Source organism: Astatotilapia calliptera, chromosome 18, assembly GCF_964374335.1.
Source record: "Astatotilapia calliptera chromosome 18, fAstCal68.1, whole genome shotgun sequence".
Lineage (NCBI taxonomy): Eukaryota > Metazoa > Chordata > Actinopteri > Cichliformes > Cichlidae > Astatotilapia > Astatotilapia calliptera.
This window is the reverse complement of record NC_137439.1, coordinates 15,385,625-15,412,897: the sequence shown is the minus strand read 5'-3', so window position 1 is coordinate 15,412,897 and position 27,273 is coordinate 15,385,625. Positions and strand designations below refer to the sequence as shown.

At 41.0% G+C, this 27,273-nt stretch overlaps 1 protein-coding gene across 4 annotated transcripts in view; it reads left to right on the top strand.

Annotated features, from left to right (window-relative positions):
- b4galt2 (UDP-Gal:betaGlcNAc beta 1,4- galactosyltransferase, polypeptide 2) overlaps positions 1-27,273 on the top strand; it is a 242,927-nt gene that overhangs the window by 10,157 nt on the left and 205,497 nt on the right. For all 4 annotated transcript variants that reach the window (XR_013903028.1, XR_013903026.1, XR_013903027.1 and 1 more), the window contains exon 2: positions 17,703-18,732. Coding sequence is in view for 1 of the 4 variants with exons in the window: in XM_026148727.2 (XP_026004512.2) it covers positions 18,387-18,732 (346 nt within the window). In the remaining 3 variants the exon portion in view is untranslated. The remainder of the gene's footprint in view (positions 1-17,702; positions 18,733-27,273) is intronic.

Below are 27,273 nucleotides of genomic sequence, written 5' to 3'. Positions count from 1 at the left end.
GATACTGTATGCCAAAGATAAGGCCAATACTTTTGTGCCTTCTGTGTTTATTTTGGAGTTGAGTGGCCTACTGCAGCCTCCCACTGGATTTCACTCAGTCTGTAGACTAGGCACAGGGGAGGTTATTAAAAAAAAAGCCATAACACAAGATTAAAAGCTGATGTTGTTTACAGTTATAGGTGTGCTTCACAACTTTCACAAACTAAATATTTTTTCTTTTTATATTTTTATTACATAGGTAATAAAAAGATGTTGGTCTGGAGGGGATTGTTATTGCTTTGTATAGTGCGAGTGGCTAAAGAAAGACTGGTAAAGTTTTAGAGATAGTTGATACTAGAGGGTAGATAATGAGACAGCTGATATAGTTCAGAAGTCTTGAGACACTCCTCATTTCTTTATATTTTGCTACCAAGGAGCAAGCTTTCTTGTTTTGTTTTGTTTTTTGTTCCTTTCTGAAGGTCTATCAAGGTTTTTTAAGTGTTGTGTCTATACACAACAGAAAACTTAGCAAAGAACCATTTTTACATTATATACATACATTATATACATTACACACATACACTGTATTTTACACTATTCTTGAGTCGAGGAAGATGATACAGTCTGACAGGAATGCAAAAGGGTTTTTAGACCAACAAGATGATACCCAACGATGTATTAGCCAAACGCGCGGCATATTTTAGCTTTGTGTGCAGTGTGTCGTTAAAAAATCTGAGGAAACTAGACAAGTGGAAGACAAAAGAAGAAGTGCTGAGACTAAAAGGCTATCTATTATGTACAGCAGGTGAACAGTTTTTGAAAGTCTTGTCTGTAAGAAATGGAAAAAAAGAATCCAACAAAGACCTGATGCAGGACCTGAGAGATGCATCTGACCCTTCAGTTGATCCAACTACTGCTCACTGAAGTCTCATCAGTGGAAGGGTGGCTGTCAAGAAGCCATTGTTAAGGAAGGGAAATGGGGACAATAGGCTGAGTTATGCCAAATTACGCAAGAACTGAATTGAAAATCAAGGCAACATGTCTGATTGAGTGATAAATTTAAAAATTAGAAATATTTGGTCCAATCATTATCAATATATATGGAGAGAGCGACAACTGTGAGGATCTACAGTAAAACATGGTGGAGCCTCTGTTTGATTTAAGGCTGTATTTCAGCCTGTGGTGTTAGGGACATGTCGAAATTATTGGAATTACAAAGACAGCAAAGTACCATCAGATCCCAAACACAATGTAGTGAAAGTATACCTGGATAGAAAAACACCCAGTAGATTGCCGACCCTTAATCTCGGTCACTCTCTCGAAGCTCTAAAACTTCACTCCTCGCATTTCGTAGTGTGTTTCGTAATCGCAGGTAAAAATAGAGCCCTACATATTTGCAACAATAAACATCTGTCAAAGTGACACACAACACTGTATAAGTCATGAAGAACTGTCTTTATAAACCTAGCTCAGGCTAGACACTATTGTCAGTCCTACCTTCAGGCAGGAGAACTTCGTGATTGTATGACAGCTTGTGCATTAATAATGTAAGTCACATTTGAGCCTGGAGTTATCACAACCATAAGGTGGGTCAACTGTAGAGTTCTCATGTGACATTGTTCTGCTGCAGGCAGAGAAATATTCTCTTTACCTTTTATTTTCTATTAAAAACACAGTTTCAATGAAAAGATCATAAACATACAGACACAGTGTTTTCATTTTGTGAATGACTTGATTTAATTAACGGCTGAGTAGTTGCAGCACTTTACTTCAGGGTTAGCAGTATACTTGTGAATTGATGATTATGATTTTCCTGTAGTTACATCTTTGACTATTTAATCTGCTACATGTCAAATAACAGGCTTCCTGAGAATAGAAAAGATGATGCCTGATGTGTAATAACATTGTAATTTCACCTCTTGTTTTTTTAGAAAATTAACAAAAAGTATAAGAAAAGTGTATTATTATCATTATTTTGGTCATTTGTTTGTGTTTTTTTCAGGAGTAATGTTACTATGTTGATGAAGAAGTTAATGACGCGCTGATTGTGGATGTATTTTTCCACTTATGATTCACTTTAGATTCGCCTACCTTTAGATTGTTTTCTTTTTGTTATGTCACTCATGAGGGACGCAGTATGTGAGATGAACTCTGTGAACTTAAACTGAATGAACTTTGCTGATGAACACCGAAAGGTCATTGCTGTGTTGACGTGGAGTGGCTGATTCACCCATGATGCTTTGTCCTTTCCCATCGTGACAGTGAGGTTGAAGCTCAGTCACTGAGCTTACGTGCTCTCAGACAAACTGGGTTTGACTGGCTACTTGATCCTTTGATAAAACTGAAAGTGACCTTTAACGTGTGCACATGTCGGTTTTTTCACTAACGATGCTCAAAAATCAGCTTGAGAGGGTTTGAAATGGACAGAATTACATAAGCAAGAACCATACACAAAAAGGCTGAACTGAAGTGAGAAGTTGAACGGTACCACTCCTCGTTTTAGTTGTCTCATGTCTGCAGTCGGGTTGTCACCATAATAGAATTTCAAACTTGATACTAATCCTTAAGACGCAGCATAATGTTTTGATACCATGTTGTTATTAAGATAGTGGCTAATGTTAATGATAAAACAACAATGTGGGGGTTAGTCTCATTTAACAGAAGGATACAATTATTTGTTTTGAAGAAAGTTTCTCATAAGGTCCCAGATTGAGGCTGGATTATGGTTCTGTCAGCTACTAGAACTAGAAACAGCAGCAGCCTACCTTAACAACCAGCATTGAAATACAAAATTTAAAAAATTAAAACAAAAATCCCCCAAAACCCTCTTCTCTTCTCTTCTCTTCTCTTCTCTTCTTTTGGTTTTTTTTTTTGTTTTTTTGCACTTTCGAACAGCATCTTAAAATATGTCACATATACTTTATAGTTACTGTGTGATCATCACACAATGTAACATTGGTGTTGCTCTTAATGTTATTTTGGTATTTTCCTATCTTTATTTTAAAAAGATCAGATTTTTTGTTCATTTTTATTATGATATTTAAAATCAGGTTTCAGGTACTTCTCTGGGTATTGGTATTGACTTTGAAATTCTATTATTCTCACAATCTTATATCTGAGTATGTATTTTTATGAGCACATTAGTCTGCCATAATCTTAATACAGTATTTGCATTTTAAATATGCAGGTGTACAGCCAGTGTTTTTTTTTTTTTTAAACTGCTGCAACAAAGAAATTTACCACATCTGGAAAACATAAAGTATGACTTTATTTTAAAAGGTTGGTTAGCACAAAGGTGGAAACAGCTCGCCAGGCTCAGAATAAGTGAAATAATAAATAAATTAAAATATTCCTGACAGGATCTCTAAAGCTTACAGACTATTACGATTTGTGTGTTAATCCTTACAAAAAAGAATGTAAAACATGTTAGTGTTACAGGGGATTATGGGGTTTTGTGTTTCTTGAAGTCAAGAATGTTTAAGTACTAACTACATGAATCAATTTATAAAATAGCCATACATCCATAGATCATAAATATGGACAAGGTGTTTGTAGGAGATCCTACACTTTGTGAGTATTCCAAATAATATAATGCCATCAAAGAGAAATGGCTGTACCACTGGAAACAGGATACATTTGTACATGTAAACTCAATCAGTGAGACTTAAGTTGTTTTTCTTTGACTTCCCTTAATGATAAAGGAAGAAAGTGGAAGTCAGGTCTTTAGATCTCTGAAATATTTTACCTTAAGTTCAGTTTTTTGGGGGTTATTGTTGTGCGCGTATTTCAGACTATGTTAAAATATTGCGGCAAGCTATTTTCTTAACTCCTGTGCAGTATGTTGTATTGTTGCCATCATACCCTGCTTCTTAGGGACGTGACCTAGATCCTTCACAATGACAGTGTGTTCTCTGTCGCTCTATTTCCACCATCTCCCCTTCCCCCCTCTCTCTCCGTTTTTATTATATCATTCACTGGTTTCAGATTTCATCATGGGGATCAAATTTTCAGCAAAGACACAGATACTCTGTGGTTTTCTTTGAAAATTGATTTATAGGTTTGAAAAAGCCTTTTTGGTTGACTTTAGATGTGGTGCAATACCTCTGACTGGATTCCAAATCTGTAATTTCGTCAGATATGCACCTCTAAGTGACCTCTTTTTGTGTGGTGTGAATGAAAGATTTAGCTTCTTTTCCTAATACATGAGACTCACACTCTACAGGCTGCTTGTGCCAAGCCATAGATAACTTCTGTCTGTCTCAGTGTGTGCTGGTTAGTTTGTGGGAGATGAACTTGCCTACAGCAAGATGTGTTGGTGCCACGAGAGACCTCTGAGGCTCTATACTATCAAGTGCAGCATGGCTAATTAATTTTTGATAAGACTGAGAGGGCTGACTTGTAGGTTAAAACTCAAGAGGCTGGAGGCTCAAGAGGCAGAAGCGATGGAGGGTGGAAGAGGAAAAGAGAGAGAGATGCTCAGACTGTGATCTTCATCCAGCCTTCATCCTGCCTTCACACTCAAACGTCACACTTAAACTTACGCTTATTTACCTTTGAGCATCTTTGTTTTGAGTCGTAGTCAATATATGAAGAAATATAACAGCCCCGCGTTTTTATGACCACTTGGGGGCAGCAGAAGCAAACTGTGAGGTCAATAATTACATATTTTGGATGACATGGTGAATTTGTTAGTAAATGGTTTCTTATTCACCCACTTTCTGGAGCATTTTCAGGTAATCTGATGAATGAGCTCTAGCTCTTTTTGTGCTCTGCCTAGCTCAGTAAAACACCTTGGGCATTAGTTAATAATGTTTGCCAGTTTGCCAGCTTTTGTGATAAGCAGGTAGTCCACAGTGGTTTTATTAAAAACACTTAAAAAAGCAGGCTTCTGCAGTTGAAAATGTGAGAAGTGTGGGTGCAGTGGGGAAAACCAGAACAGTGAAGTTATGGCCTGGAAAACGATGACTTTAAAGTTGTTATTAGAGGAAATGCCGGATGTTAAGATTCGAGATCAGTTAACTAAGTTTACAACTTCGGTCTAAAAACAGTGCAAAAACCTAGCCTTGTCCTATGAGTACCAAGTAACCTGATATACTGTATTGGTGTCTGTGAAAAACAACGCCCAAATCTCCTGGTTCTAAGCAGGAAGTTGCTTTTTCCTGGCTTGGTTTTCATTTGATTCATGACTTTATGAATATCTTCACAAATAAATTTTTAAAATCAGCCATGTACCGATGAGGCCTTCAAGCTGAAAGTAGTTAAATCGTTACTTAATAAGCCATCACTTGCCCCAGCTGTGTTAGCTAATTAAAGGCCAATCTCCAATGTTCTTTGTTCATGTAAATGGAGAGTCCTCTTTACACACTAAGGATAGTTATGGAGTTCCACAGGGTTCTGTGTTAGTACCACTTCTGTGGATATTGTACATGCCTCCCTTAGCCAGTGTCATTAGAAGACATAGCATACAATTTCACTGCTATGCAGATGATACCAAACTTTATCTGTCCAGATAACACACATCAGTTATTTAAAGTGTAGGGCTGTCTCACAGACATGACCTCTAATTTTCTCCTTCTAAATTCAGATGAAACGGAGGTTATTGTACTCGGCCCTCAAAATCTTAGAAATGTGTTATGTAACCAGATGCTCGCTCTAGATGGCATTACCTAGGCCTCCAGTAACACAGTGAGGAATCTTGCAGTTGTTTTGGACCAGTCTTTCAATATGCATATTAAACAAATATGTAGGACTGCTTTTTTCCATTTGCACAGTATCTCTAAAATTAGAAGCGTCCTGTTCTGCAGAAAAACTCGTTCATGCATTTCTTACTTCTAGGCTGGACTATTGTAATTTGTTAATATCAGGATGTCCTAAAAACGTCCTGAAAAGTTTATAGTTGATCTAAAATTCTAGTGCAAGATTACAGGCAGGGACTAGAGAAAGAGAGCATATGTCTTCTATATTGGCTTCTCTTCATTGGCTCCGCGTTAAATCCAGAATCAAATTTAAAATCCTTCTCATCAAATACAAGACCTTGAATAATAAGTCCCCATCTTATGCTAAAGCCCTCAGAGTACTGTATCACTGCAATAGAGCACTTATCTCTCAAACTACAGGATTATTAGTGATTCGTAGATTGTTTAAAAGTAGGATGGGAGGCAGAGCCGTCAGCTTCCAGGCCCCTCTTCTGTCCAACCAGCTCCCAGTTTGGATTGTTGCTATGACTTGGCGCTATATAAATAAGACTGAATTGAACAGATAATTAAAAAAATAACAAAAACCTCTTTAATAACAAAGAAAATGTTTTTATGAGGCAACAGTGAGAGTCCTCTATCTGTTGTCTGCCTCATCAGTTGGTTAAGATGAGTATATAAACTAAACTAAACAAGGCATACAGCCTGAGGGCTGCGCTGAGAACATCTGCTAAAGAGCTGGAGACTCATGATGCTGGGAGCGAGTGTGTATGTACTTATATGTCTGCGTGTGTATGTCTTTGTGAGGACCAGTGTGAACTGCAAATATTGGGAGTGTGTATTTTAAGGTTAATACTTAGTTTTAGGTTTAAAAGTAAAGTATTTATGATGGGGTGAGAAGGTGGGTCATGCATTATATCAATTGGTTTTCTAGTAGAAACTGTAAATGTCTTTATGGATGTGTGTAGTGGTGAAAAAGCTCACTGCTGGGAAAAGAAAGTCTTATTCTTTTTTGCATTAAACCCTGTTAGAAATGATCAATGGTGGTTGCACTGACGGGAAGATCAAGGCGTGTATACAATACGATCTCATATCCTTAATTTATTTGATATATTCAGCTCAATTACGGCAAATGGACAGAAGTACAGGATGTGGAAGAACTGTTTCTCTTCAGTTATATTTTGGGTTTCAGATGGTTTACAGTACTGTGCAAAACTCTCCATGACACCCCTCATCTTTATATTTGTATTGCAGGAGCCAGACTTTTTTATCATGTTTAAAATGTTTTGTTTTTGTTGTAGTTTGTTTTGTTTTTTTCAAATTTGAAGCCACTTCACACTGACCTTTTGAATTATTCATGCATATAAAAGGCACCTAACTCTAGGGATGAATCAGTGTTGTGTCTACACATAACATACATCTTACCAAACAGCCCATTTTAATTAGTATCTTTAGGCACTTTGTTACTAGCAGCCTGTTACAATTTTTCTCCTATTTCTTTAAAAATGGCAGAAAATACCAAAAGTAATTATTGGTACATCTTAGCATTGTGTGTCCCAACAAACTATCTGCAGTCGATGAACAGTGAAGAGTGAAAGTTGGTCCATCTACTGTTCACTAAAGCCTCATCAGAAATGGTCTCAGTTGAACGGTGGCTGTCAGGAAGTCATTCGTAAGGAAGGGAAACCAGGAGTAAGGGCCAAGCAATGCTAAATTACATAAAAACTGGACTGAAAATCAGAGTCAACAGATCAAATGGAATAATGAAACCAGATGGGTTATTTTTGCTTGAAATCATCATCAATATATACAGAGGACGTCAGGAGAGAGGTACAAGAGCGAGCGTCTACAGCCATCTATAAAGCATGGTGGAGGCTCGGTCATGAGTTTGGGCTTTGGGCCCTTCAGACAGTGGTGTTGGAGATCTTGTCAAAATTGATGAAAATGTGAATGCAGAAAGTTATCATGAAATTTTTATCCACCATGAAGTATTTGGAAAGTGTCTGATTTGCGACTGCTTCATTTGCCTATTATGACTACAGAAAATACAGAATTCTAAATAAGTAGTGATGTTTTATTATAACAAAAATAATTATTATAGCCACTTTGATGACAAAGAAAATCTTTGCATGTGACAAAAATGTCAGTTCTCTATCTGTTGTCTGCCTCATCAGTTGGTTAAGATGAGTATATAAAATAAACTAAACAAGGCATACAGCCTGAGGCTTTAGCAGATGTTCTCAGTGCAGTCTGAGAACATCTGCTAAAGAGCTGGAGACTCATGATCCTGGACGTGTGTGTATCCGCTTGTATGTCTGTCTTTGTAAGAACCAGTGTGAACCTTTAAATATTGGGAGTGAGGATCTTTTGGGCTGTACAGTACTTTGTTTTTGTTTTAGGGTAAAGAACTGGTTCTAGGTTTAAAAGTAAAGTATTTATGATGGGGTGAGGAGGTGGGTCATGCATTATATCAATAGGTTTTCTAGTACAAACTGTAAATGTCTTTATGGATGTGTGTAGTGGTGAAAAAGCTCTCTGTTGCATTAAACCCTGTTAGAAATGATCAATGGTGATTGCACTGACGGGAAGATCCACGAGTGTATACAATACGATCTCATATTCTTAATTTACTTGATATGTTCAGCTCAGTTATGGCAAATGGACAGAAGTACAGGATGTGGAGAAGAACAATTTATTATTATATTTTGTTTTCAGTTTTGAAGGACCTTTTGAAAGCCTGAAGAGTTACCACTTTTGCACTACAAAAAATTGCAAGTCTCTCTCCTTGAAAGCAAAACATCAAGAAATAATGGGTAGCTCAGTACTTTATCTGCCCCTGGTGGACAGCTTTTACTTACCCTGTTTCACTGGCCATCCTTCTATGCTTCTTGAAACTTCCATATGTTTTAGCAATTTGAACTTATTTCCATCCTGAGGTACCCTCAAGTATGACTGTCGCTGTAGCTCAGCGTTGAAAACAAATTAAAATCGTTTTTTTTTTCCACGTTATCTAACAGTGAAGGCAATTCCATGTTGGATTGTGTGTTACTGCTGCACCTCTGAAACACATCTGGTAGGAACACAGCTTGAAGCAATTAGAGGTGTGAGGAAGACTGAGAGAACAGGTAGAAGTTGTTGCAGTGACAACAGCGGTTGCATGTGTATGAAGAAGAGAACACCCAGGGGTTTTTATTATGATTATACAAACATCATGTTGTGGTAAATTATATAAAATCACCACAATCGGGTTGTACTAGTAAAAAAACGAATCACAGTGGTGTGTTTAAATAGTCCTTTTTTATGATGGGGTGTTGTGCTATGCTTTTTTTATCTTCTTTTATCAACATTGACTCTTTAGTTTTATTTCATAAATATTTTAAACAATGGATTTTGATGCTCATTTGTTAACATGTCACAGAAAATTTGAAGTTTTGTTAACTTTTGGTAACCTACACTTACACCTGACACTGACGTGCAAAACGTAGTTAGAAAATAAGTCGTGTTAACTGCTCACTCTTGCACACATGGCCTCGTGCTGTGAGAGCACTCGGGTAAAATGCATGACTGCATTCTGGAATAACTGTCGGGATGCTTAGTTTGAAAGAGATATGAAGCGGCATGGCACAGTGAAGACAATCTGCTAAAAGGAACAGACAAACTATCGTGTGAGTCAAAGGAAGAATTTAGATATCCTCTCATTTACACTCAAACCACTCAAACTGACATTTATCAAATCTAAACCCTGCTCTGGACTGATGGGACTAAGTTTGGAAAATCATCACATTTTAGATTCCCTATACACTTACTTTTGAACCTTCGTTTCTGAATATGGTGTAACTGAGTCTAAATTCAAACCACAAATTTCCCATCGGAGGTGACCAGTGGTTAACGGCGGAGAATAAAAAGCAGCTCTTTCCTCCAAATTTTGAATTGGTGGTTTGTTGTGGCTCTCAATGTTCGGATAAAGACATTCATCTGAAACTGTGCGACAGTGATGTGATGTTTTGTTTCGAGTGATCTCTTCGCATTAAAAGCCCCCTGTTCAGTCAGAGACCATCTCTCCTTCCAGCATATGCTTGGCCTCTACTTGATGAATTATGTACCCTCACAAATTACCAGTCTTGCCACCCGTCTGGCAGCCAATTAAAATTTTAAGATACAGATGTTGTCGACATTCTGCTAGCTTTAGTTGGCACTTCATCTAAATGTGCTTTTTGATATGTGTGTGTAGTGAGTGTGCAACATTTGAAAGAGGAATCCATTACGTTAATGTGACAGAACCGGAAAATTAAAGAAGTCTAGTATCTTGAAATTTCTTTAAAGGCTGCCAACGTTAGTGTAGCCACACAGAAGGTTTTAACCTCGTCTCGTACCCATCCATACATTTTCTTCTGCTCATCCGTGTCGCTGGGCGATAGTCTAAGCAGACCTGCCCACACCTCCCTCAGAGACACGCTTTCCCCAGCAAGTTGGTTTGTGCCAGCATCTCCTCCTAGTTGGATATGCCTGAAACACCTCACCTAGAACGCATCCTAGTCAGATGCCCATGCCAATTGGGTCCTTTCGATGTGAAGGAATAACGACACTACTCTGAACCCCTCCTAGCTCCTCGCCCTATCTTTCGACACCCACTGTTTCTGTCTGCAGTCTCATTTTTTTTGGTCACTTCCCAGAGCTGAAGCCCATAGATGAGCGAGGAACTTAGATTGACCAGTTAATCAACAGTTTTGCTTTCACACTCATCTCTCTCTTTACTACAATAGACAGGTGTCTGATATATTACAACTTAATGGCTTGACTACTACAATCCCTGATTCATGTATATTTACTCTATTTCTCTAGTTAATCTTACATTCATGTTCCACTCATAATTTCGTTGTACATGTACAATGACACTAAAGGGCTATTCTATTCTATTCTATTGTAGGCATTGCACTGGGCTATAAATGTGTACATGAATAGGTCTCTTGCAATGGCAGGCTCAAAAGTGCAATAGCTAAGCTCTACAGTATTATTGAGATGTAAATTTCAGTGCTGCATGTGAAAAGAGTAACAGCTGAGCATATAATTCATAAATGAAAACTATATATATAGTTTATAGTATAGTTTTTGTTTTTAAATGACTACCCACCACTGAGTTTCACATATGCATATACATGCTTGTATGCTTCTACTTCCATATGTGTCCACGGAAGTGCCAGCGCTAAAATGTCAGCTTCAAATTATTTACCCATTTTAAACTGTGTGGATAGGCCAAGTAAAACCAGACTTATGATAATTAATTTACATCAGGCTTTTTCGTGAATACTTTCTTTGAGTCAGGTTTCTTCTGATTCACTGCTCCTCACAAACTTAAGGTTGGAATGGAAGGTGGGGCTACTGCTCATCTGCCTGAGATGATCATATTACTCAGGTACTTCTTTAAAGAAAGGTCAGTTGAGAGAAACGTAGCAAGCAAATATGCTGACGTCTAAATGATTTAGCATCCATGAACTTTATTTTGTACCCCGCATAAGAGAAAAAGCACTCATGTGTACAATATTTACATTGATCTTTGATAAATGCTGCACAACCCAGAAGAAAACAGAATCTCAATCCTGGCTCCCCAAATCATACAGGTCGAAAACAAAAAGAGATCCTGTGTGAAACTGAACATTCTAGTGTATTTGTGCCTACGCTGCCCTTGTTATTTGAAATTGTGGACATGTATAACACAAGCATCTAACATTGTGTCAGTATATGTATATATAACATAAGCTGAAGGAAGGTAGTAGTCTGATTGGCTGCGTATACTGTATATCTAATGAAAAGCAAGTTCTGCTTTATTGTCCCTTAGTAGGTGTAGTATACGGCTCTACTGATTGATACCATAACATAGAATTCAATTTCTGTTATGAATAGGCCGTTTGGAAATGGCTTCTGTTACTGTTGCTGACAGGGCTTTTCAAAATACAGTTTATAAAATGCACAATAAAGTGTTACCACCCAGGTGAAACAAGAATTCTGAGGTCTTTATATTCTGATATCAAATCAATCTTCAAACAATGAAGATTCGTGATAGATGGAAAATTCAAAGAATTTAATTTAGTGTTGTAAAACAACACACATTTGGCTTTTTTTTAGCAATGAGATCTAATTTGGAACTGCATAAAGTTTGCTGAAAAGTATTAAAGGTTGTTGGAGCTGATATCTGGTGAGGCATAGTGTTAAAAGGGTAGCGTTGTACCAGTGCTCTGTATGTACGTCCATTAATCCATTTTAAGTGACAACGTTCAAAGTTCAGAGAGGCTTCTTATGAAATTAGGAATAATACGAGGGTTCAAACTTGACCAGCCAATGATTGAATCACCAACCTTTCACTTAGTAGATGACCTGCTCCACCTCCTGTCGCAGCAGTGTCTTCCAGCTGTTGTTTATTCACTTATCTTTTAAGCACCAGCCAAAGAGGGTGTTCAAAGAAAGAGAGCACTTAAGTTGTACTTGCTTTATTTAAATAACTACCACCTGACCACTTACTCCAATTATAATCATTTAGTTGTACAGTACATTACAAGATGTTATTATCATTGGTACTTATCCATCCATCCATCCACCCGTCCATCCATTTATTTTCTTAATCACTTGTACAATTCACACTTGCAGATAACTGACATTAGCTGAGATACGTTACAACCCAAACAGGTTGCCAGGTTATCATACGTGTAACACAGAGAGACAATCATTCGCACTCACATTCACAGTGACTGCCTATTTAGAATTACTAATTAACCTAACAAGCATGTCTTTGGACTGTTGGAGGAAGCATTTAAATCCCATACCTAGTGCACATGATTTAGCCTGTAGTTACACCAGTGAGTGGATATTGTGTTGTTTTTGGAATAAAAAAAAAAGTTCTCGAGTCAGGAATGTATTTGCTTTATGATCCAGAGACAACTTTTGGTACTAACATCCAGGCACAATGTGAAAAGTTTTCCCTCTACAAACATTTCAGCAACATCACAGTGGAGGTGTTGGAAGTTCGCTTTTGTTGAACGCATCTCTTAATCCAACAAGCTTACTGTAGCTACACCCTCTTTCAGAGTTGCAGTATCATAATTAATCCACAACCCATTTAACAGTGAGTTGTACTTTCTGCAGCTTCACATAGAGATTAGTGAACCTGCTAATCTCCAGTAAGAGACAAACTGTAATAAAAACTCACCTGTCCTAATCATTGTTTTCATTTCCAATCTCTTTGACTGTCTGTGGCCCATCCCCTCTTTGATTTCATTATAGTAGATTTAGTGATCTTCATATTCCCCTCCTTCTCATCTGCAGTATCTTTCTCAGCCTTGAAACTTAACAGAGATGGAAACAAGCAGTTATATTCTACTTCACATATTTTAACAGCAGTTCTCTGTGGGTTCCTTGGCAGACGTGATATGATCAGGGACTGTTATGAAATTTATTGCTGCTGTTAAAAAGGGAGTTTCAGGGATCCTTGAATAAGCTACACAAACTACATAAAAGATCTATGTCTCTACCTTTATCTGTCTCTTCTCTCTCTGCCTCTTGCATCTCCATACTCTGAGATTTATGAGCTTTAGAGATGTAATTAATTAATTCCTGGTCATCGTATTCCTCCCTAGTTTACATTTACATATTAAATTGAAGGTGAGCACTTTGTCTGCCATCTATACAATCTCTGCTCCCAGAGAGAGAGATAGATAATAAAGGGCTGAGCGGGAGAGACAAGCGCTAAAAAGAGGCTGAAAGACACACATTTCCTCTTTTGTTTCGCTCTGCTGACCTTTTTCAAAACAAACTTATACTTCTTTAAAGAAAAGTCAGTTGAGCGAAATGTTAGCAAATAAATAAGCCGATGTCTAGATGGATTTAGCACCCATGGACTTTGTTTTGTACCCCACAAGAGAGCAAAAGCAGTGATGTTTACGCTATCTACATTGATCTTTGATAAATGCTGTGCAGCCGGTCGTCCGTGGGAAAACTAAATCTCAGTCCTGTCTCCCGATTTATTTCTTTTGTTTTGCTGCTGATGATTTTCAGTAGCGCTACACTTGACTCTCAAACACTTTAATACCCGCTCGACGCCAGTGGCAACCTTTTTGTCCCTGAGCTCTGCAGCTGAAGCAGAAAATGGGGCAAAAACTCTTCAGTCTGTCTGACTGATTATCTGTCTGACTGCCTGACTGCACGTTTGAAAAATTTACCCCGATACATTACGTGTCGGCCTGTTTAGCCACTGAAGAGCAGCACGACTGGGAAATAAATCCTGGCTCGCACAAGCATGTGACTGACATGCAGTGTCCGGGTCCTTCGGTCAGCAGAAATCCATCTCATTAACTGGCAGGTTGCGCACACTCACACATTCGCAGACACATCATTCAAACACGCACCCTCGAGGCTCGGTCTTGGCAGTTTTAACACTGCTGCCCACAGACAAAAGGCAGCCAGCTTTTTGGACAGGCCACGACCATCAGCTCAGTCACCCAACATGTGTTTAAATTTATTACATTTTGCCTCAAAAGTCAGCATCAGAACGCAGAGTAAAGCAGATGGTACAGCATCGTACCCAAAGGCTGGAAACTTTGTCAGTTGGACAGGTCATTATTTGAAAATGTTATTTTTCTGGCAGTAAAAGTTTTTCTTGTAGAAAGTTAGAGATCTTTCTTTTTCTTCCATTTTATAGAAAGAGAAAACAGTAGAATTCAAAAGAATACAAACATAAAACTCAACAAAATTAGGTCCTGTTTTAAAGCCAGTCTCAGGATGCAATAAATTCCTACTGCTGAATTCAGCCGACCATTTAAGGGGGCACAAAGGACAAAACAAGTTAGGTATAGTTTTTAAAACATAGTGGGGTTTAATTCAAAAGCTTTAAATATCCTATGGAACTGTGGGGAGGAGTTAATAGCATACAGCTACCTAACTGCTAAAATACTCACTTAAAATGATTCTTGGCCCTCGTAAACATGAACCAATAATTTGAGTAAAATGTTACTGAAATATATCAGATCAAGCTTATTTATCCAAATATTTAATCAGTAAAATATACTTGGTATTAGCTTCCCAATCAATTATATTCCATTTGATTCCATTTAATGTAACATTTTAATCTGTACTTATGTAAAAAAAAAAAGTTGTTTTTTTTTTACATGTCACCAAAGTGGGCAGCACGGTGGCACGGTGGTTAGCACTGTTGCCGCACAGCAAGAAGGTCCTGAGTTCAATTCCACCATCAGGCTGGGGTCTTTCTGTGTGGAGTTTGCATGTTCTCCCCGTGTCTGCGTGGGTTCCCTCCGGGTACTCCGGCTTCCTCCCACCGTCCAAAGACATGTAGCTTGTGGGGATAGGTTAATTGGATAACCCAAATTGTCACTAGGTATGAATGTGAGTGCGAATGGTTGTTTGTCCCTGTGTGTTAGCCTTGCGACAGACTGGCGACCTGTCCAGGGTGTACCCCGCCTCTCGCCCTATGACAGCTGGGATAGGCTCCAGCGCCCCCCGCGACCCTGAAAAGGATAAGCGGAAGTGAATGGATGGATGGATGTCACCAAAGTACTGTTTAGGGAAACCTAAACATTTTGGAGTGCACACCTGGCATGTCTTTTTTGGATTGAAGCCTTTTTCCAGGAAAGGGTTTTCCTCTTAAGGTCTTTATACACAAGTCACATCATTCAGAGAAACCATTCTGCCTTCCCTGCCTGCCGCCGCATGGATTTTTTACTAGCCATGTGTGCATTTGTCACAGCGTGAAGTGCTCCAACTGTTATATTTCCACTGTAGTGTCAATACACTATTAAGGATTATGCCGAGTCAGACTGCACATACAACAGTTTGTTTACAAGTTGACTTCTTCTTTATTGGGATCACACAGAAGTAACATACACACATAACTGGGCGTGGTGCCCCCTACTGGCGATGGCTTGCATAGCACACAATAATTCTTGGTTCATACATAACACCAACCTCAGCTGAAGTTTGACTGTACAAATTACTGAGTGCTGCACTGTGCTCTGCTTAGTGCAAGCCATTGGAAATAATGGCTTTCAGAGCACAGCAGTGCCTTTGTCATTTCCTGTCTGAAAGCCTCATTAGACTTGAAAGGATTAGTTGCTCAATCAAGAGAAACTCAGTCAGATATGCTGATAATTAATAATTCAGTTAGTTTTGCTTGTAAAAAATGACAACTCATTTGCAAACTGAGAACTTTAGATGTTTTTTTTATTATTATTCAATGTTAAGTAAATGCTGCTGAGTTTTTGTTCAGCTGAAAGAGAATTTCCAAAAGCCATCTTGTGCCTTTGGAAATCACTGTGGTCATTTTTTATTAGAATCATTTCATGATATTTCAGTGACAAGTTAATCACCTTGAATGAAATTGCCTGATTTAAGTTCTGATTTAAACCAATATGCATCTGAGTAAGTAATGACCTGTTTTAATACCACATGTAAGTTTTAAACAGGTTTCTAGACTTGCTGGAAACTTACTGGAAACTTTATTAGGAACACTAGTACTGGTTTGGACTCCCTATTGCCAGTGCAAAAAGCCCATGTGCTTTAATGTTTGATGTGTTGTGTGTTCAGAGATGTTCTCCTGCACGGTTGTAACAATTATTTGAGTTATTCTTTGCTTCCTATCAGCTCAAAGCAGTCTTGCCATTCTCTCTGAACCCTTGTATCAACAAGGCATTTTTGCCAAGAGAACTACCAGTCACTGGATATATTGTCTTTTTATTCTCATTTTTCAAAATGTCTATCTACCAAAGTGGTACACGAGTGTATATGTTATGTTGGATTGGATTTTAAAAACTGACATATATGGTCACCTGGACTTATTTTGTAATTTTGGCTCTGAAAATGGTTGAGGAGTTGGTAATGTGAAGTGCACATGGTAAACTCTAATTGGAGCTTTGTTTCTGTGTCCAGACAGCAGTATGCTGTGAATGCTTTGTGCTACAGTAATGCTTCTCTTCTCTTCTTTACAAAACCTTTTTGTCTTTAGCACAGATGCTAACATAGTTACAGTCATTTAAAGAGCACTTGTAAAACGGGCCCACCGGATGGATAATTAAAAAGATAAAACTCTCCCGTTTCTTTAAGTGACGTCTTCACTTAAAGATGGTCTTGCTTTCGCTTGTATTTGAAGACAGAGTTGTTAGGACAAGAATAATTTTTCCGGGTATGCAAAACCTCCTCTGATTGTCTAGTGTGTCTGTCTTTTTAACCTGTAGAGAAACTATGAGCTGACGTTCATTCAGAATACCAGCATTCATATACAGATATCTATTACCGCCTCTGTCTTTCCCTTTAATTCTTTTTCTTTTCATCAGAAAGTCTCGTGCCTTTCAGGGTTTTTATCATCATCTTCAACCTCATCTCCTCCTTTTCTCTCATTGATTGGAAAAGCTATAAACCTTCAGTATGATTGGCCTGTGGGAATGCTCTAAGTGCTCCCTCTCTCTCTCCCTCTCTCCTTTTGCTCACATGTTCATTGCATTGTGTATTCCCACTTGCCTTCTCATTCTATCATAAATGCTTTTTAAATCACTTGACTGGAAAATTGACTTGGCATGTCAATTTGGCTGAACCGCCCCAGTCAAGGCTTGGTGTTTGTTTGCGCCTGTAGATGCTTTTATTGTTGATTCTGTTTTTGCCAAATCCCCATGTGTACTTCTTTCTCTGATGAGAGAGAACTCCTAAATTTATTTCACTGCTATTAAACCAGGCATTTCGAATACGAACAAGGTCACAGAATACTGAAAATGCCAGCGGAAGATCGATGATGCCCAGTTTGATTTTATGCAGCAAATGGTACAAAAAGTCACTGCACGGAGTCGAAATGCACAGCTTCAATTAATAACACTTCACCTGTTCCTGTTTAAATAAGAAGCCAAAATATTAATGTTATTTAACAGCACAAAGCCATTATTTTAATGAAAAAAGATTTATTAGTGTAATTAAAATGAACTTAAGATGATTTGGCTTCATCCTAAAGTATTTCTTTCTTATCTAACTTCTATCTTCCAGGTCGCTGAGGCTTTCCACATTTAACGCTGCGAGACTAAAGAGGACCGTGTTCACCATCCAACAAAGTCTGATGGACCCGTGAGCAGACATGTGAGAAGAGATCGACCCAACAGACATGTCAGCTGACGCTTTACACTTTTCTTCTTTACAACGATGAACATCTGAGCCATCTCTGGTATCGGCACATATTTAGAGCTTTGCAGCACTAGCTACTGAAGTGGACTGCCTTTTAATTCTGGCATCAGCCATAGTTTGATACTTTGATGATGGCCAACTAAACCCTTTACCACATTTTCATATGAGTATGTTCACAAAGCCACCTTATTTTGTAGTTTAAATTGATCTATCCATGCTTTTCACCAGGCTCGAGGAGTGCTGTGATAAATAGAAACTATAGCATTTAGTACTTTTTGTCATGCAGGGAATCTCAGGACACGCCAGAAACAAGCTGGCTGATCACATTTTGGGAAAAGCAGGCGTAGGTGATGGTGTACCTTGCCCATTCTCATCAGTAATCCCATGACCCCTGCTGAAGTCAGATCGTTGAGTATGAAATAACCTAATCAGAGATCTAACAGTAGCCTGATTTTACCCACATGTCCGTCGGGATGAGCGCATGCCCCTAACCTGGCCACGTCAGCGTTGTCGTGGCTGGCCGCCGCAGGACAGTCGTCTTCCTCTGCCATGACCCGGCTGATGTTGGGCCGGACTCTGGAGCGCATCTGTAAAGGCGTGCTGCTGCTCTGCCTGCTCCATTTCCTCATCATGATGATCCTGTACTTCGATGTGTACTCGCAGCGCTTCGACCTCTTCAGTCGCTTTAACAATGGCCGCAACGGATCCAGGAGCAATGTTAGTGGGGCAGGGAGCGGACATCATTATTACTATTACAACCTCTCCAGGCCCAACGCCACATTAGCCAGCTACCTGGCCACAGGCGAGCAGCTGGTGCCAAGTGTGCAGCCGGAGAACACTCAGACACCGTCTCCCAAACCACTGCCACCATGTCCTGAAAGCCCGCCTGGCCTTGGTGAGTAATAATGTCACAGACTTCTCCTACATTTCCCTCGCTTTTTTCCAATTCTTTTGTAGTTACAATAACGAGTTGTTTTCACCCCAGAACACACACACACACTCACCCTTAATATGTTTTCACAGATTTTCTGATTGGTCAGTGTAGTCGCTCCTCACATGTGCATTATGTACAAACAGGTAGATTTTTTGTCTTTATTGTCAAGCTGTTGGCGGTGACTTTAAATATGGTGGAGCTACCCGGGAGAAATTTCACAGTTGCCTTTCACAAAAATGTGAGATTTAAAATATTCCTGTCTGTAGTTGTGTTTGTCTGTGACACTTCCTCTTGGGAGGCGAAACCATGGGCACAGCAGCAGTCTGTCGATTCTACTTTATCTGGCCTGTCTTTGTCATGTAGCCAGCAAGCTAACTGTAGATAGACAGGATTCTGCATATATCAGGGGGATGTCGATGACACGAACAGATGTGAAGCAGACGTCTGTGTGCATCTCTGTTTGATCTGACTTTTAATGCAAAATGAATCTTTTGAAGATGTGAATTTTTTGCCTGAGAACAACAAAGATTTCATGATCATATTTTCTAGGAGAAGCTTTTCCCTTGTAACTCCTGCTTTTAATATAATATGTGTGGACTAGCATTTAGCTTTTGTTGTGCTTACACTGTACTCTTCAGCTCCTATCACAACTCATTTTAGCTCAAGTCAGATCTAAGTTATGGTGTACACAAGTTTGAGGTTTAATTTTCTGATTTTACACTTCTTTAGCTTTTTCTGATAATACGTAGCTTATTTATTTATTCTTCATCCAGTTTGCTTGTACTGTATACCGAGTAATTGTATAACTAAACCAGGAGGATTTGCACATCATTCATTAGAGTAATGTTAGATGCAGATGTAGTTAGATGAGCCTTCGATCAGAGCTTAAAGCTGTGTAGGTACTACTTTATATTCTGTAAATAAATGCATCTCCAATTAGCAAAAGAGCAAGTGTAACCATAATTTTGTTTTTCTGGGTCAGCCTGCAACATAAAATGGATTTAATGTCAACAATTTACAATGTGGTATTTCAACCTTATAGTCTCACAGTGGAGCTATTAATTCATGCAGTGAGACACGTGAGCTGACACAAACACAAACACACAGCAGCACAGATGAAAGCGGAGGGTGCAGGATCAGTTTTAAAAGAGTCCTGCATTTTTTTAGTTGTTTAGTGTTCTTAGTGTTATAATAAAAATGTTAATATAATATATAAAGTAGTAATGTTTCTTGTAAGGCAAAAAAAAAATGTGTTAGAAAAAGAATGTGGGCTCATCACCCTGAAACTTAAAAACAAAGGAAAGGCTCTATTTTAACATTATTTTAACCCGATTTACTCAACCTAGTTAGTTGCTTTGGTTTCTTATGGCTCAGTCACATTAGAGTTAAAACAGAGGGGCGGGCTCCTTGCGAGGACAAATTACTGTTTGCCTGGTGGTTGCATTAAATGTTTCTGCTGTCAAAGACTAAATGCAAGTCCTTGTAGTGATTGCACAAGTGGTGGGAGGTAACCAGTCACATAACAACCGTGGTCTGGTGACTGGTCGGACTGTCTGCAGTCATTTTCAGACAGGTTGTCTAAGGTTTGCAAATGTATTTCTATAAATATCGACAGGTTGCCAGCACTTTGCAGTCGATCTGAATCAGTGTGAACCGATGTGAACAACTTGTCTGCGATCTGTCCGTCTGCGATAGAGGACTGGACTGGTTGCCAACTATCTGTATGTCATTTTGTAGTTGAATCTCTATGAAATGTGAATTTCTGTGTATGTACATAGCAAGTGGTTTGCTACAGCCACAGACTTGTAATTTTTGCAGATTTGTCATAGTTAATTGCTACCTTGATGCCGTTTAAATGCAAACTGATAGCAGACTGACTGCCATAGTCATTTTCTCCATTTTTAGAGCAGCTATTTCAAAGCTAACATGAGACCTTCATTGAAAACATGGTTACAGTAATTTTTTGTCATGTTGAGATCATAAACCACTGTTTTCTCTAGTGTAACTGCAGAATTATCCATCTAAAAAAAAAACAGAATTTAAAAGTTAAAAAAAGAAAACTGAAACTCAGTGAAGACATCGTCTGATGGGGAGACGGCTTCTTGGTTCCCAACCTTCTGACTTGCATATCAGTGAATTCGGTTTAGAGCCAGTATGTTTTTTAGGAGACTGGCCGGGTTGCCCTGTGAATGCACCGTGGGACTGTAAACAGTGTGGACTTTGTAAGACTTCCCATCGTCAGCAAAAGGATTTTAAGACACACATGCACACACACGGAGGCAGTAACGCTTAGATGAATAACTTTGGGAATAGGTGGAAAATATTCGATATGTATGTAAAACAAGCTGCACACAGGGCACCTCCACTTGCTTACACACACATATCATCATTATGTATCCACCCAACAAATCTGAGGTCGATAGAGTCACACTAAGCCTGGGGTGCACTAAATCCATAATTACATGGTGGTCACACACTTACTTCACACCCATGCAGACACACACACACACACACACACACACACACACACACACACACACACACACACACACACACACACACACACACACACACACACACAAACACACCCTTTCATGAATACTTACTGATAAATAGAGCTCAGGAAGGAACTCTGACTGTCATTATTTCACATTAGCTAAAGTAGGCTTGACCTGCGTGCTGCTTATCTCAGCATCATTCAGTTCATCCTAATGAGTCAAAACAAAAACTCGCCTTGTAATCGGAAGGTTGCCGGTTCGAGCCCCGGCTTGGACAGTCTCGGTCGTGGTGTCCTTGCGCAAGACACGTCACCCGTTGCTTACTGGTGGTGGTCAGAGGGCCCACCAGTCCGGCAGCCTCGCCTCTGTCAGTGCGCCCCAGGGTGGCTGTGGCTACAATGTAGCTTGCCATCACCAGTGTGTGAATGGGTGGATGACTGGATGTGTAAAGCGCTTTGGGGTCCTTAGGGACTAGTAAAGCGCTATGCAAATACAGGCCATTTACCATTACTTTAAAGTCTCTTTCCTTTCAAAAAGAGAAGAAGGACTAATTGTTGTGCCTGTTGTTGGATGTTTGTTCCTCACTTTCCAGTTTGATACGGCAACATTTCTTTAAAATCATCATCAGAAAGAAAACTTTCATTGTGCTGAAAGTCAGTCTCAGTTTAAGTGCGTTTACGTGTCTTTTCTTTCTTTGCATATTTGTTACACTTGTTTCTGATCGTCAGCCTCTATCATTCTCTGTATTATTGTTGGGTCTTTACCTTACAATATAAAGGGCCTAGAGGAAACTGTTGTTGGGATTTGATGCAACATAAATTACATTTAATTGAAATCAACCACATTTTAAGTTTAAATATAAGTTTTAAAAAAAGCTATGATCTGAAATACATCACTGTGACAAGTATTCAAAAAAGAAATCAGGAAGTGGGTCAACCCTTTTTTTGCAGCACTCTGTTCATACGGTAAAAACAGACTTTTCCAGCAGTTTTTAAGTTGAGAATCTTTTTTTCTTCATAGTTCAGTGAGGGAGAAAGAGTAGGTGGACTTTTTAAATATTTACCTTGAAATGAAAATGTGTTATTTGATATTACTCTTTTAAACTTGCTGTCTTTCATGTGGTTTAAGTTAAGCTTTGGCACATATAGTCAACAAATATATGCCTGAGGTGAATACCTCAGGCAGCAGAAACCCAAGAAAGAGGAGGGAGACGAGGAACCATCATGGAAGGACAGGCCCCTGCACGGTATGTACCACCGGCAGATAGAGGAGGTGGCTGATATCCAGAAATCCTACCAGTGGCTGGACAAAGCTGGACTGAAAGACAGCACAGAGGCACTAATCATGGCAGCACAAGAACAAGCTCTGAGCACAAGATCCATAGAGGCTGGGGTCTATCACACCAGGCAAGACCCCAGGTGCAGGCTGTGTAAAGATGCCCCAGAGACAATCCAGCACATAACAGCAGGGTGCAAGATGCTAGCAGGCAAGGCATACATGGAACGCCATAACCAAGTGGCCGGCATAGTGTACAGGAACATCTGTGCCGAGTACAACCTGGAAGTCCCGAGGTCAAAATGGGAGATGCCCCCAAGGGTGGTGGAGAATGACCGAGCTAAGATCCTGTGGGACTTCCAGATACAGACGGACAAAATGGTGGTGGCTAACCAACCGGACATAGTGGTGGTAGACAAACAGAAGAAGACGGCCGTAGTGATCGATGTAGCGGTTCCGAATGACAGCAATATCAGGAAGAAGGAACACGAGAAGCTGGAGAAATACCAAGGGCTCAGAGAAGAGCTCGAGAGGATGTGGAGGGTGAAGGTAACGGTGGTCCCCGTGGTAATCGGAGCACTAGGTGCGGTGACTCCCAAGCTAGGCGAGTGGCTCCAGCAGATCCCGGGAACAACATCGGAAATCTCTGTCCAGAAGAGCGCAGTCCTGGGAACAGCTAAGATACTGCGCAGGACCCTCAAGCTCCCAGGCCTCTGGTAGAGGACCCGAGCTTGAAGGATAAACCGCCCGCAGGGGCGTGCTGGGTGTTTTTATATATATATATATATATATATATATATATATATATATATATATATATATATATATATATATATATATGAGGTTAATATACAACATTGTATATCTATATTTCTTTTGTTAAAAAAACCCCTCAAAACATCTTCTGGTAAAATAAAAAAACATGTCTCTTTTTCTTTCCCACCTGTTCCATTTGTAAATGAGCTTAGTAAACGTAATCCCTCGTGAACAGTGGGGGGTAGAGGAGTGAACATCTTTCTATTTTTTTCACTGATTGCTTTTCTCATTTGATAATGAGGTTGGTAACGTGCTTTGAAATTGGGAGTGAGAGATGAAGCTGTCAGGCTGATTTGTCTGAAGCTGAGGTTTGCTGATTCCATTATTTGGCCTGGAATTGGCTGTCACTGACACTGGATTTGGCATTCATACCAGGCACAGGTGTACTCTTGTAGCTTATCTCTGCCTTTTCTCAGTGATGAAGTGGCTGCCTTGGGGCTGTAATGAGCAGGAAGGCATAGAAAGACTGAGCGAGTCTGTTTTTCAGTCACAGGTGCACAGAAAGCGTGAGAGTGATCTCTGATGGCGGTATGATGGTTTGTATGAAGTACGACAGAAAGAGAGGCGGGATGGACTGAAGGAAGGAACAGCAGGTGGAGAGGTGAGGGGGGTGTAGAGCGAGAAAGGGAGATGTTGGACAGTGGTATATACAAACACACACACTACACACACACACACACACACACACACACACACACACACACACACACACACACACACACACAAACTCACATAGAAAGTGAGTGAAAAGGGGGGAGAAACAAACAAGCAAGTCCTTGGCTGTCCCACAACACCAGCTGACAGGTGCTTCCTGTATGAGTGGCTAGCATCCACAGTTTATATCCTGAATGTGTGCGTTTCTGTTTGTGGCCGTGTGTTTGTGTTTATTAGTGTTAGCTGGCTTGTGGATTTGCAAACCACCAGTTCCTTATGAAAATTCTTATATAGATATTAAGAAAATACAGATTAAGGAGTTCATGTTTGTCACTTAAAAGCAATTTCTCTGTAAAAAGGAAGAAAAAATATGTGGCTATAATATGAAAATCACAAACACTGTTTTTTAGTTCACATGCAGTGTTTTTGGTTTTGAGTGCGAGTACCTGAGTGTAAGTGAGGGCTGATGGTGAGCTAACTTTAATTCTTGTCTTCCTTGGGGGGCTCAACCCGGGGTAGCGGTCATGTCCGGTTAGGGGCTCTGTTGGCTCTCAGGTGACTGTTTCCTCGCGGCTGCGTGCAGCGGGGCTAGGGGAGGGTCTGTGCTGACGGACGTGGGTTACTGACCTGGTAGCCTGGCTGCCCCTGGGTGGGTCCGGGATGGGCGTGAGGTTCTGGGGGCGCTCCGTCTCTGGGCTGGGGCCCGGGCCGGGCCTCGGGGGCTTGGGTCCTGGTTGGTGTGTTGCCGGGGTTATGGGCGGGTGGGTGCATGGGGGCCCAGTCCTGGAGCAGGGTGCCGCCGGTGCATCGAGCCACCTGGGGGGCTCTTCAACTGGTGGGGAAGATTGTCACATCTTGCAGGACCTTTCCTCTCCTCAGGGGCTCTCTCTACAGGAGGGGGAGATACAGGAGAGGTGGAGGAAGATCTCAGCCTGGGTGTTTATTGTCTTATGTAGTCTGGAAGAAGAGTGGATGGTGGGGTGGGTGCAGTTTTCTCTGTGGTGGGGTTGGGTGGACTGTCCTGGGCTCTGTGGGGCCGGGAGGCGCTGCTGCGCTGGGCCCCGGTCTGGATGGGCCTGGGCCCCCTTTCCCTGGTGGGTCGCGGAGTATGGGGGTGCCTACTGGGGTCAGCGGGGGAGCTGGCCCCAGGGAGGGGTCACTTGCCCCTCCCTTCCTTCCCTCCCCATCTCCAGCTGCCTCCCTCTTCCCGTTCCACCACAACCACCCACACATGCAGGACCTTGGAGTAGGGGTATGTCACCAGGGTGCAGAGGAGGCCACCCCCCCCCCCCCCCCCCCCCCCCCCGGTCCCCTTCTGGCTGCCTCTGCCTCAATTTTATCCCACAACTTAGACATTCACATTACTCACACTCTCATCACACATACATATAGGATCTTGGGGGTGGGCACGATACACGGAATCCAAAGTACCATCAGGGTGTACACCCCACCCCTGGCGTCGTTGCCCACCTCTCAATTTTAAATACATGTAGACATTGAGGGCCAGCAGGAGGGACCGTGCGCTTACCTGCTGCTCTCTGGCAGGTAGCTCCAAGCCCTCCTGGGTTTTAAATGCACCTTAGAACACACATGCATCAACATTACAATGAGCGGGTGGAGGGAGGTTTGGAGTCTTCTCTCACCCCCGTTCTCTGCGACCTGCTGGAGCGGGGGGGCTAGGAGGAGGAGTTGGCCGTCCGACTGCGGTCTGGAGTGTGGGGCCTCCCTGCTGCTGCGGAGTCGGGGCGATCTGCCTCCCCCCACCGCAGGGAAAAGGGTAACACCACCTGGGTCTGGGTGCAGTTCCCCTCCTCCAGGGGCAAGGGTACCTAGACCCGGGGCTTAGAGTACGCTTGGGGAGTGTGATCGTGTGTACAGCGTCTCTTTATGTCTGTCTCCACGTTGGTTGAGTGTGGAGTAAGTGCATATGAGAGCATGAGGGTGGGAATGGATGTTTGTGTCTGTGTGTGCCTGTATTTCTGTGTCTATATGTCAGGTTGGGCGTCAGGCGCCACCTCTCTGGGGAAATCTTAGGCCCTCCAAGGTATGGAGGCCTATCTCCCCCTACCACCACTTCCCCTGCCAGTGGCGGACTCCCTCAGACATCGGTGCGTTGGTGGTTCTTTGTGTCCGGGGATGGGCGTCCAGGTACATACCGGCTCACTCCTTGGCGGCCGCTTATCGGGGCCTGGAGCCTGGGGCTTGCTCGGGCCACTTCGGAGGTGGGGTGCCCCCGGCCTCTCGGCCTGGGGCTCGGTCACTCAGGCACGGCTGGCTGCCGGCGGAGCTCACGGGCGCGTCACTGCAACCCCCCCTGGCTTCTGCTCCGCGGCTGCTGAGTGAGCCCTCATCTGGGACTCTCCTCAGCTCTTTCTGGGACAGTGGCGCAGCTGCCCCTCTGTTGGTCTTCCTTGGTCTCTTGTGTTCTGGGGGCCTCTGGATGTCTGGAGTTTTGATCTCCTCCATACCTGCTTCATGCCCTGGAGGACGGGGCTGTGGCCCCCCCACACCCTCTAGCAGATCATTACATGAAGGAACCTTTTAAAAAACAAAAAAACAAACGCGTCCATGTTCACAGGTGTACACACGGGTGATCACACCCACAAACTACACCCTTTTTGGCTCCTACCTCAAAGCACACTGTGTTCTGTTGATCTTATGTGCTGCACAATAATGTTTAATATTTAGTATTTACTGTCATATTCCCATATATCATTGTGATGTTGTTTATTCTATTACTCTTGTTCTCTTCTGCTTGTTTTCTTTTTTCTTTCTCAGCAGGTGATCCAGGTGATTGATATATGCATTTTTTTTTCTTTTTTTCTTCTTTTTTTTTCTTTTTCTGCTCATTCTGTTGGTTTTTGGTTTTTGCCCTTCTCCCCCGTCCCTCTTCTCAGCTGTTTCTCTTTCCCTCTCTTTCTCCCCTTCTTTCCCCCAGTCAAGTCTGTCCCATATTCAGTAAGTGAAAATAAAATAAACAATAAAAGGTGAATCAAATGGACCATTACGGCAAGGCTGGGATGGTCAATTTGGTAAAGTAAATCCGTTGGGCATCTTTCTTTGCCTTTAGACAACAATTCTGATGGCAAAAGAGCCAAACGGGACAGGCAAAAAAAAAAAAAATAATAATAATAATAATAATAATAATTCTTGTCTGTATCATTTTAGGGTCCTTACCTTAAAGCACCTTGAGATGACTGTTGTTGTGATTTGGCACAAAAAAACAAGTCAGTCAGGTTTTATGTCTACAACATGTATG